At 46.8% G+C, this 12,680-nt stretch overlaps 1 protein-coding gene across 1 annotated transcript in view; it reads left to right on the plus strand.

Annotated features, from left to right (window-relative positions):
• Positions 1–399: 399 nt before the first annotated feature.
• Positions 400–12,680, plus strand: part of SMIM35 (small integral membrane protein 35) — a gene marked incomplete at both ends in the record, with an annotated part of 54,360 nt that continues 42,079 nt past the window's right edge. The window contains 1 exon segment of the mRNA XM_082844092.1: positions 400–502. Within this exon segment, the coding sequence (XP_082700218.1) occupies positions 400–502 (103 nt within the window).

A 12,680-nucleotide genomic window follows, 5' to 3' on the forward strand; every position in this document is an offset into this window, starting at 1 on the left:
TAGATCGCCACGGCGCCCCAGATTGTCCTAAAGCAGTGCTCCTCTGCTTTTCTTTAAAAAGAAAAGGAGTCAGTTTTCCCAGAGAGGTAGCAGAGGGCCACCATTGTGTCAAAGCAGACCCTTGCCTTGGAAAAGTGGCTCCAGTCTGCAGCCAACAGACCAGGAGACCTTGGGCAAGAGAGTAGGCAGGATGGCCCTGGCTTGGTGCCGGTGCAACGGCTGTTGGCGAGGAGGGCAGGTGGGGACTGACACCTATAATGGGCTGGAGTGTGGGGCGAGTCAGGTGTGACTTCTTTTTTTAACCCGGAAGGTGTTGCAAAATTCTCAGCTGCCCAAAGGGCCCTTTATGGGGAGACCCTCCCTCCGCCAGTTTTTGGAGCAGAGGCCTTCACACTCACCATGTTGGCTCTGCGACCTTCCCGAATTCTCTGCAGCCTGGAGCTGAGTGACGTCGGCAAGTCAGGAGGAGGGCCTCCCGGGATCGGGCCCTGGCGGCCAGCAGGTCAGTGATCCCTGGCAGCATCGGCTGGAGGAGGCCTAAGCGCAGGGCAGGCTTTGGTCCCCAGCGTCCAGCATCTCTCCCCGCCTCGAGGAGCTGGCCGTGTGCCTTCCACCGCTGTCTTCCAGGAGTGATTTGGAGACTATGGGGCAGGTCAGTTAAAGCAGCCCTACAGGTGAAGTTGCCAAACTGGAACGATTATGCGTCTTATAATCCGACACTCATCTTAGGGGCTGGAACAATACCTGGAGTCATTCTTCGGCCTTTGGCCTCAGAACAGGTGACACACCTAGATGTTGTAAAAGCCTTCCTGGCTGAATGGCTTCCACCCAACCGGGAGTTGGCTGTCTGTGATGTCAGAAGGCCCTCCCTCTCTCTCTCTCTCATCTCTTCTAGCTGCAGGTGTTTTGTTTGGGGTTCTCACCGTGTGGGTGTTTTGTTTGGGGTTGTGGGGAGGTGGTGGAGGAGTGTGGGGGGTGGGCTGACGGAATTTACTGCTCGGTGGGACTAGATTGTTGCCGTGAGTGGGGCAACAGGATTGGGAAGTCCGTGAAGAACAGGTTTCCCTACCTTTCCCCGGACCTTGGAGTGAAGCTGTCCTGCGTAGGTTCATATACGGAGTACCAGCCAACATCCCTTTTGAGCGTTTTTTGCCCCTGCCTCACCGGTTATTACTGTTTTGAATATCACCCAGCAGGGTCACTGCAGATTCCCATCCTGCAGTATCCTGAGATCCGGAGCCACCCCCTTGGCCGGGGGCTGTGCAAGGAGACACCTTGGAACCACAGAACCACAGAACTGGAAGGGATTTGGACAACTGTCTTCTCCCATCCCCTTTGTGGGTCAGGAAACTAAATTCCCACAAAAGGGATGTCCAAGATCGCACAGTAAATTAGTGTCGGTTTCTGAACAAGTCTAGATTTTCTTCCATGTCTCAACCTTGACCCTCCCCAGAGACCAGCCCAGGTTAGACTTCTGTATTGGCCCATCCATGGATAACATGCTTGTATGTTTCATCTCTTCAATTCTCACCATAACCCCATGAGGAATATTTTGCTCCCATCTGACAGTTGAGGAAATCGTAGCGCGTGGAGATGACGTGACTGGCCCCCAATCACACTGGGTTTTTGGCGGAGCTGGGGCTTGACCCCGGTTCAGGGCTGAATGCAACACATGTGTCTGAAAGCCCTGGGTGATGGTCTGGGGAGATATGGTGCATGCAGGACCCTGGTGACCTCTGGGCAGAAGGAGGAATATTGGCTCGATTTAACTGTTTACTGGCCTAATCTTGGCTCCTCCATCAGGTGTGGCCTTGGACTCATCACTGGGCAGCAGAGATCTGAGCTGGTCTGGGGGGGTCTCTTGGGCCCACCATCCTTCCCCACTCTAGGGTGATGGCCTTCAGAATTGGAAGTTTTGGGCCAAGTCAAGTGCCCGTGATCTCAGAACAGGTGACTTCAAGGGACAGGCTGCGAAGACCCAGGCAGGCATGTCCCTCTTAAGGAGGACCCAGCAGTCGGGCAGTGGGAGGCCAGGGTGCCACCCTGAACCAGGCTTTCCCTGACCTTGCTTCCTCTATGTACCCGGCTAAACGTCAGGCCCCAGGCTTGCATCTCCTTGCTGGGTGCTCAGGTGATGAACCAGGAAAGAGGTAGCTGCATGGGCAAGAATGCTGCTGGGCAACGCTTGCTGGAGGGGTGATTACTCAGCCCTCCTGTCTCCAGCTCGGGCCCAGGCTCCCGAGTGGGTCTGGGAGCTTGAAGAGAGGCCTGGGAAGGAGACAGGTGGGCAGGACGAGGCAGGGTCCTTGTGGGGAGGAGGTTGCACGGTGTACAGGTGGAGGCCCAGAGGCCTGGAGAGAGCAGAGGGCCCGTCCTCCCAGGTACTGGGGGGACCAGCTGGCTGGATGCTCCCAGCCCCCTGCCCCCATTCATCCAGAGGCAGCTTTAACTCCCCCTCAGCTCCTTCCTGTCCCGTCTCTGATGGCTCTGTCTCTTTCCAACCATCTCTTTGAGTCCCCTCCTTTTTTCTCCCTCCTTTCTTGTCTTTTGCTCCTGTTTTATCTCTTTCTCTCTTTGTCCGACAGTTTTTCCTCTCCCTTCTTCCTGTTGCTCTCATTTCCAGCACGTGGGTCAAGGTCAGAGGCATTTTTGCCATGCAGCTAATGTAGCCTAAGCTGCAGAGCCCCTCCCTGCACGGCACCTCCAAGGCTGGGAATGGTCCCGGTGATGTGTTCACATAGTCATACTATTTTGTAAATTTTGCAGCAGAGTTTTGCGGGTATGTTTTTCTCAAAGAGGGTCCCTCAAAATGTATCAACTTGAGGCCTCACACAACCTGGCTCTCCCTCGGTGAGCAGCATGGGCTCCGGTCTCCTGGGCGCTAATCCCAACCACTGATTGTGTGACTGTGGGCATCTTACTTAATCCTCCCAAGTTTCACATTCCTCATCTGTAAAGTGGTGATAATAGGACTGACCTTATAAGGCTGTTACAGGATTAAATGAGATATCCATGTCTGGTACCTAAAGGGGATTTCCTGAATGGAGCTATTATCCCTATTCATTTCACAAAATGTGTATTTATGGAGCTCTTGCCAGAGCCAGGCACTGGGGATTAGGAGATAAAAAACACAGCCCTGCGCGCGCACACCTCATAGTCTACAGGAGGGGATATGACACATCCATAAATCATTCTAAGTTAATAAGATGTTCCAGTAGAGTTAAAAAGAAAACTCTTTGGGAGTTTAGAGGGTTTTTCATCTTTCACTGACCTCTTCCCCTCCCTCCCTCCCTCCCTCCCCTCCTTCCCCCTTCCTTCATTTCACCTCCAGGACATTTTTACCTAGATATGTAATTATAGGACAGTTTGATCTTCACATCAGCATCCGTCCATCTACATCTGCCTGCCCATCCGTTCATCCATCCATCCATCTGCCCATCCATCCATCCACCCATCCATCCATCCATCCGCCCATCCAACCATCCATCCATCCATCTGCCCATCCATCCATCCATCTGCCCATCCATCCATCCGCCCATCCATCCATCCGCCCATCCGTTCATCCATCCATCCATCCATCTGCCCATCCATCCATCCGCCCATCCATCCATCCGCCCATCCGTTCATGCATCCATCCATCTGCCCATCCATCCATCCATCCATCTGCCCATCCATCCATCCATCCATCTGCCCATCCATCCATCCATCCATCTGCCCATCCATCCATCCATCCATCTGCCCATCCATCCATCCGCCCATCCAACCATCCATCCAATAAATATTTTCTATGGTGCTAAAGGCACTGTGATGCTAGACCCTGTGGTTGGAGAAGGACCTGCCCAGGGACTGCACTCCCCCTATTACAGCAGGACCTTCTGAGGGCAGCAAGTCCTCTAGATCGCCCTACTGAGTCGGAATCTGCATTACAAGATCCCTGGGTGGTTCAAATGTACCTTTAAGTTTGTGAAATGCTGGTCTAGATCTCTTTCTGTGCTGGGGAGAGGGGAGAGGCTGTGATTTCTGGAGCGAGCTGAACTCAGAGACTGGAGCTTGGCATCCATGAGTCCTGTGGGCTCCTTCCAGCCAGCAGAGTCTATGATTCTTCCCTCTGAGCCCAAATAATTTGAGATAAGTTTCAGCGACAGACCCTTTTGTTCTAGCCTCTCCCAGGAAATTAAGTGAGAAAGGGTGCAGCCTGTGGGCAGGTGCTGGCAACAGCTCTCGTCACCCAAGCCAAACAGCTCTGAAACGCGGCAGGCAGGGAATGCAGCGCCTGTGCTATGGGGGCAGCAAGGGGCACCTCGGCTCTCTGTGAGGGATGTGGGTGTGGCCCTCTGTTGAGTCTCTTTCCGGAGAGGATTTTCACTGCTTGGCAGCCCGTCTCCCAAGACATGGGTTAGGCCCCGAGGCTGTAGAACTGAGTCTTAAATATCTGCACCAAAGAAGGACTGGGGAACCTGAGAATCCCCAACCCTGGCTGGTCTCTACCGGGTGGGAGCTGACCTTTCTCTTGCCAGGATGAACTTCCACGGGTGGGGAAACTAAGGCTGGGGCGGGGGTGGGGCACACAGTGCATCTGACAGAATGACAAGACACTTTTGCTTCCATAGACCACAAGAGGGAAAAATAACCAGCATGTAAATTGTGTTCCCATGTGCCAGGCTTTACACCTGTGCAAAGAAAGGACATCACCTCATCTGGTCCTTGCGGCCACCCTAGGATGTGGGTGCTGCTCTTGCCCCCATTTTACAGAGGAGGAGACAGAGGCTCAGAGCGGGTGGGATCCAGGTCTGCGTAACTTGGGATGCCCAGGCCTTTTCCACCGCATCGTGCGTGGGTAGGCCCTGCATGGGTCATGGGGAGAAACTGCAATGGCCTCTGCTGTCCTCCAGGGACCTCTGGAAAGCCACTCGGGCCCCTGTGGCACCAGAGCACAGGGTGGGCCTGCCTGGACCCCAGGGGGCAGTTTCTACATTGCCAGTATAATTTGAAATCAGTCTCAGAGAAAATGTTTTCATTCAGTCCTCTCCCCTGCAAAGTGGGCAAAGAATGAATTTCAGATTAGTTCAGAGGCAGCCTCTTTCTTTTCATCTGTCTCTAGAGGCTGCTCATAGCTTCACCCTGGAGGAGCCCAGTGGTTTAAAGGAAAAGGGAGGGCAGCGGGGCTGGGAGATGCTGCTTTTCCTCTTAACTGTGCTGTAGATTTGAGACCACGAACATATAATACTTTGATGATTTTTTTAAAAAAAGAATCTGGCTAGAAATTAACTAGTATAGATGAAAACTTTATTACATTTATTTCCTCAGGATCAGAGAATCAGTTTAAAATCCAGTCTATTATACATGGAATAAACTCCATGCACAGCTTTAAATCTTAACTATAGCAGCTCTGTCACCCACCAGCTGGGTTACCTTGGGCATGTTATTTAACCTCTCTGTGTCTCACTTGCCTCATCTGTAAAATGGGTGACAATGATATCTACCTTTAAGGACTGTTGAGAGGATTAGGTGACTTAATATTTGTAAAGTGCTTACAATGGTGGCATGAAAATACTGTCAGTGAAGTGAAAACGATTATTAGTTCAGCCACAGGTTAAATAAATCATCACCTTCAGAATGTATGTTTTGCCATGTAGTCTGCATGTCACAGTGCATGGTTTTTATTCAGGTTTCAACCCCATCTTTTGCCAGTTGTGTGGGTGAGGGCTGGACCCTCACTTCTTGGCCTCAGTTACCTGCGGCGTTAAAACAGCTGCCCAGTCTGGTCCACGATGTGGTTGTGGAGGTGGGAGGGGAGAACGGTTGTGTGAGGGCTTCACCAGCCGTGCAGCGCACTGTCAGTGTAAGGGACCTGTGTCCTACAGATGCGGGACTTGTGAGAATGTTGAAGGCCCTGATGTAGTCCATGCATCTGCTCCAGGAAAGGCTGGACCGTCCTGCAGGTGCAGTCCCACCCGAGTTGTGCTTTGTCATGTGCTTGGCTCATTCTGTATCTCCCTACCTGGCAGGGGAGGTCCAGTGCCCACTTTTCTCCTCCCGCTACTGAGCTTTTGTGACTCTTCAGGGATGGAATTGCAAACAGATCCCTGAAGAGGTGCAGAAGCTCAGTGCTGGGTGCAAGGTGGAGCCTGGACCAGAGGAGAGGGCAAGCCGGTTAAGGGCTTAACAGGACCACACGCTGATTCCCTCTGGCAGCTACTAAAGGATGCCCTTCAGAAGTCCTGAATCATAAAATGATCCAGCTTGGACTTTATACAAGAGATACCCTGGCAAATGCTTGCTGATGAGATCAGGGCAGCTCCCAATTTATTCAGGAAGCCAACGTGCATGGATTGGTGAAGAAACATCACACGTGTCTGTGCACAGGGCTTTATAGCAACAAAGCATCTTTTCTCATTTGACCTTCAAAACAATCTTGTGCTGTTGACCAGAGAACTGAGGCTCAGAGGAGTTGAGCAGCTTGTCCAGGGTTACACAGCTGCTAAGATGTCCACCTGGAACTGACCCATCTTAAACCCCTTCATATGGTCCTTTCTTCTAACTTTTATTGGCAACTTGGCAGTATATCCTCCTGCTGGATTGTCGATGCCTGTACTGGGTTGAATAGTGTCTCCCTGAGACAAGACTGGGACCCTTTGCTGCAGTGCTTGCACCTCGACAAACTTCTCCTTGAGCAACAGAATAGGAAGAAACTATAAGGGACTAAAAATCACTGCACACATGCGCAGTTGGGGCCAAAGTAGAAACAATAAGATACAAAAAGGCCACAAACCAACTGCCACTTATCAGGTACGGGGACCAAAAGCAGGGTAAATACCCATCATCCCTGCACACAGCACCACCGAGTGGGTGGGCGGACCTAAGGCACCCCTCTAGCCCGACCACCATGCTGATCTGCCCCTACCCTCCCCCAGTTAAGAGACCGCCTGCCCTCCTTGGAGAGAGGAGAGCGAGAAAAGAGCAAGTACGCACTGTTACTTGTTCTCGCTCCCTCCCGCTGCAGCACAAATCCCAGTAAAGCCTTGCCTGAATTCCTTGTCTGGCCCCTTATCAATATCTGCCGATTAAAGAGGCCGAGGACCCCGGTGGTAACACCCCAAGAATTCATGTCCACCCAGATCCTCAGAATGTGACCTTATTTGGAAAGAGGGTCATTGTAGATATAATTAGTTAAGATTGGGTCATGCTGGAGTAGGATGGGCCCTTCATCCAATATGACTGGTGAGAAGAGACCCAGAAGCAAACACACACTGAGGGAAGATGATGTGTAGCTACAGAGGGAAGACGGTCATGTGAAGACAGAGGCAGAGATTTGAGCGATGCTGCCATAGGCCAAGGATCACCTGGGGCCACCAGAAGGGGGAAGAGGCAAGGAAGGATCCTCCCCTAGAGGCTTCAGAGGAAGAATGGCCCTGCCAACACCCTGATTTCAGACCTCTGGCCTCCAGAAACATGAGACAGTAGTTTCTGTTGTTTTTGCCGCAGAGTTTATGGTACTGTTACTGTGATACAGTGCCCAGGGCAGGGGTTGTGTCTTATTCTTCTTTGTGTTTCTGTTTCTTCTAGTCTTGCTGTGTCCTTTCGCATCCTGGATGGTTATACAGACAGAGAAGCTAAGTCCTGGCAGCTCATGTCCTATATAGACAAGGGTTTTGAGCCTTGATCTGGGTTATGTTTATCGCAGCAGATTTACCTGTCTAATCCTGTTTGGTGGCTCTGGCTTTTTTCAGTGTAACTTCTGCCATCTCAGCTACTCTGAGAGTGCGCCTGTCTGCGTTTGCGGGTGTGGTGGTGTCCGGGAGGGGAGGTGGGAGGTGAGGTGGTCATCACACCTTGGGAACAGACCTTTGTCTGGCAGGCACTCACAGAAGCCCCTGAGTCCATCTGTCTGGGGCTGAAGGTTTCAAGCCGGGTCCGAGGGCTCATGCTGGACCTTGCTCTTGGCTTTCAAGTGCCGGCTGGACCAACACTGCCCGAGGATCTGATCTTGTTCAGGCTGCCACGAAAAGGGAAATATTGAGAAGGGAGGTGATCACCCAACCCCCTCCTCAAAAAGAGGCATTTCCTCCGCCAGAGTCATTGAGCCAGATGCTTGCAGTTAGTTGAGTCATAATCTTTGCCTGTTTACTTTCTGTCACTGTCTGGACAGTCTCTTTATGCTGGGACTTCCTGCTACTTGTCCTTGTGCTGAAGTTATGAGTGTGTGGGAGAGGCGGAAGGAAGGCAAGTGAGGGGTGATGGAGATGAGGGGTGAATTAGAAAGAGCAGGGGTTCCCACTTGGTGACCTTCTAGATTAAAAAAATCGTAAGTATTTATTATGGGAGAGAGGCAGGGAAGCTCTCTCTCCCTGGGAGAGAACTCATTTATTTATTTATTTATTTATTTTTTTAACATCTTTATTGGAGTATAATTGCTTTACAATGGTATGTTAGTTTCAGCTTCACAACAAAATTAATCAGTTATATATATACATATATTCCCATATCTCTTCCCGCTTGCATCTCCCTCCCTCCCACCCTCCCTATCCCACCCCTCCAGGCGGTCACAAAGCACCGAGCTGATCTCCCTGTGCTATGCGGCTGCTTCCCACTAGCTATCTACCTTACGTTTGGTAGTGTATATATGTCCATGCCTCTTTATCGCTTTGTCACCGTTTACCCTTCCCCCTCCCCATAGCCTCAAGTCCATTCTCTAGTAAGTCTGTGTCTTTATTCCTGTTTCACCCCTAGGTTTTTCATGACATTTTTTTTTTAAATTCCATATATATGTGTTAGCATACGGTATTTGTCTCTCTCTTTCTGACTTACTTCACTCTGTATGACAGACTCTAGGTCTATCCACCTCATTACAAATAGCTCAATTTCGTCTCTTTTTATGGCTGAGTAATATTCCATTGTATATATGTGCCACATCTTCTTTATCCATTCATCCGATGATGGACACTTAGGTTGGTTCCATCTCCGGGCTATTGTAAATAGAGCTGCAATGAACATTTTGGTACATGACTCTTTTTGAATTATGGTTTTCTCAGGGTATATGCCCAGTAGTGGGATTGCTGGGTCATATGGTAGTTCTATTTGTAGCTTTTTAAGGAACCTCCATACTGTTCTCCACAGTGGCTGTATCAATTTACATTCCCACCAACAGTGTAAGAGGGTTCCCTTTTCTCCACACCCTCTCCAGCATTTATTGTTTCTAGATTTTTTGATGATGGCCATTCTGACTGGTGTGAGATGATATCTCATTGTAGTTTTGATTTGCATTTCTCTCATGATTAGTGATGTTGAGCATTCTTTCATGTGTTTGTTGGCCATCTGTATATCTTCTTTGGAGAAATGTCTATTTAGGTCTTCTGCCCATTTTTGGATTGGGTTGTTTGTTTTTTTGTTATTAAGCTGCATGAGCTGCTTATAAATTTTGGAGATCAATCCTTTGTCAGTTGCTTCATTTGCAAATATTTTCTCCCATTCTGAGGGTTGTCTTTTGGTCTTCTTTATGGTTTCCTTTGCTGCGCAAAAGCTTTTAAGTTTCATTAGGTCCCATTTGTTTACTCTTGTTTTTATTTCCATTTCTCTAGGAGGTGGGTCAAAAAGGACCTTGCTGTGATTTATGTCATAGAGTGTTCTGCCTATGTTTTCCTCTAAGAGTTTGATAGTTTCTGGCCTTACATTTAGGTCTTTAATCCATTTTGAGCTTATTTTTGTGTACGGTGTTAGGGAGTGATCTAATTTCATACTTTTACATGTAGCTGTCCAGTTTTCCCAGCACCACTTATTGAATAGGCTGTCCTTTCTCCACTGTACATTTCTGCCTCCTTTGTCAAAGATAAGGTGACCATATGTGCGTGGGTTTATCTCTGGGCTTTCTATCCTGTTCCATTGATCTATCTTTCTGTTTTTGTGCCAGTACCATACCGTCTTGATAACTGTAGCTTTGTAGTATAGTCTGAAGTCTGGGAGCCTGATTCCTCCAGTTCCTTCTTTCGTTCTCAAGATTGCTTTGGCTATTCGGGGTCTTTTGTGTTTCCATACAAATTGCAAAATTTTTTGTTCTAGTTCTGTGAAAAATGCCAGTGGTAGTTTGATAGGGATTGCATTGAATCTATAGATTGCTTTCGGTAGTAGAGTCATTTTCACAATGTTGATTCTTCCAATCCAAGAACATGGTATATCTCTCCATCTATTTGTATCATCTTTAATTTCTTTCATCAGTGTCTTATAATTTTCTGCATACAGATCTTTTGTCTCCTTAGGTAGGTTTATTCCTAGATATTTTATTCTTTTTGTTGCAATGGTAAATGGGAGTGTTTTCTTGATTTCACTTTCAGATTTTTCATCATTAGTATATAGGAATGCCAGAGATTTCTGTGCATTAATTTTGTATCCTGCCACTTTACCAAATTCATTGATTAGCTCTAGTAGTTTTCTGGTAGCATCTTTAGGGTTCTCTATGTATAGGATCATGTCATCTGCAAACAGTGACAGCTTTACTTCTTCTTTTCCGATTTGGATTCCTTTTATTTCCTTTTCTTCTCTGATTGCTGTGGCTAAAACTTCCAAAACTATGTTGAATAAGAGTGGTGAGAGTGGGCAACCTTGTCTTGTTCCTGATCTTAGTGGAAATGCTTTCAGTTTTTCACCATTGAGGATGATGTTTGCTGTGGGCTTGTCATATATGGCCTTTATTATGTTGAGGAAAGTTCCCTCTATGCCTACGTTCTGCAGGGTTTTTATCATAAATGGGTGTTGAATTTTGTCAAAAGCTTTCTCTGCATCTATTGAGATGATCATATGGTTTTTCTCCTTCAGTTTGTTAATATGGTTTATCACATTGATAGATTTGCGTATATTGAAGAATCCTTGCATTCCTGGAATAAACCCCACTTGATCATGGTGTATGATCTTTTTAATGTGCTGTTGGATTCTGTTTGCTAGTATTTTGTTGAGGATTTTTGCATCTATGTTCATCAGTGATATTGGCCTGTAGTTTTCTTTCTTTGTGACATCCTTGTCTGGTTTTGGTATCAAGGTGATGGTGGCCTCGTAGAAGGAGTTTGGGAGTGTTCCTCCCTCTGCTATATTTTGGAAGAGTTTGAGAAGGATAGGTGTTAGCTCTTCTCTAAATGTTTGATAGAATTCGCCTGTGAAGCCATCTGGTCCTGGGCTTTTCTTTGTTGGAAGATTTTTAATCACAGTTTCAATTTCAGTGCTTGTGATTGGTCTGTTCATATTTTCTATTTCTTCCTGATTCAGTCTTGGCAGGTTGTGCCTTTCTAAGAATTTGTCCATTTCTTCCAGATTGTCCATTTTATTGGCATAGAGTTGCTTGTAGTAATCTCTCATGATCTCTTTTATTTCTGCAGTGTCAGTTGTTACCTCTCCTTTTTCATTTCTAATTCTATTGATTTGGGTCTTCTCCCTTTTTTTCTTGATGAGTCTGGCTAGTGGTTTATCTATTTTGTTTATCTTCTCAAAGAACCAGCTTTTAGTTTTATTGATCTTTGCTATTGTTTCCTTCATTTCTTTTTCATTTATTTCTGATCTGATTTTTATGATTTCTTTCCTTCTGCTAGCTTTGGGGTTTTTTTGTTCTTCTTTCTCTAATTGCTTGAGGTGCAAGGTTAGGTTGTTTATTCGAGATGCTTCCTGCTTCTTAAGGTGGGCTTGTATTGCTATAAACTTCCCCCTTAGAACTGCTTTTGCTGCATCCCACAGGTTTTGGGTCGTTGTGTCTCCATTGTCATTTGTTTCTAGGTATTTTTTGATTTCCTCTTTGATTTCTTCAGTGATATCTTCATTATTAAGTAGTGTATTGTTTAGCCTCCATGTGTTTGTATTTTTTACAGATCTTTTCCTGTAATTGATATCTAGTCTCATGGCATTGTGGTCAGAAAAGATACTTGATACAATTTCAATTTTCTTAAATTTACCAAGGCTTGATTTGTGACCCAAGATATGATCTATCCTGGAGAATGTTCCATGAGCACTTGAGAAAAATGTGTATTCTGTTGTTTTTGGATGGAATGTCCTATAAATATCAATTAACTCCATCTCGTTTAATGTATCATTTAAAGCTTGTGTTTCCTTATTTATTTTCATTTTGGATGATCTGTCCATTGGTGAAAGTGGGGTGTTAAAGTCCCCTACTATGAATGTGTTACTGTCGATTTCCCCTTTTATGGTTGTCAGTATTTGCCTTATGTATTGAGGTGCACCTATGTTGGGTGCATAAATATTTACAATTGTTATATCTTCCTCTTGGATTGATCCCTTGATCATTATGTAGTGTCCTTCTTTGTCTCTTCTAATAGTCTTTGTTTTAAAGTCTATTTTGTCTGATATGAGAATTGCTACTCCAGCTTTCTTTTGGTTTCCACTTGCATGAAATACCTTTTTCCATCCCCTTACTTTCAGTCTGTATGTGTCTCTAGGTCTGAAGTGGGTCTCTTGTAGACAGCAAATATATGGGTCTTGTTTTTGTATCCATTCAGCCAATCTGTGTCTTTTGGTGGGAGCATTTAGTCCATTTACATTTAAGGTAATTATCGATATGTGTGTTCCTATTCCCATTTTCTTCATTGTTTTGGGTTTGTTATTGTAGGTCCTTTCCTTCTTTTGTGTTTCTTGCCTAGAGAAGTTCCTTTAGCAGTTGTTGTAGAGGTGGTTTGGTGGTGCTGAAC

Source organism: Leucopleurus acutus, assembly GCF_964270905.1.
Source record: "Leucopleurus acutus genome assembly, chromosome: 8".
NCBI classification, from domain to species: Eukaryota; Metazoa; Chordata; class Mammalia; order Artiodactyla; family Delphinidae; genus Leucopleurus; species Leucopleurus acutus.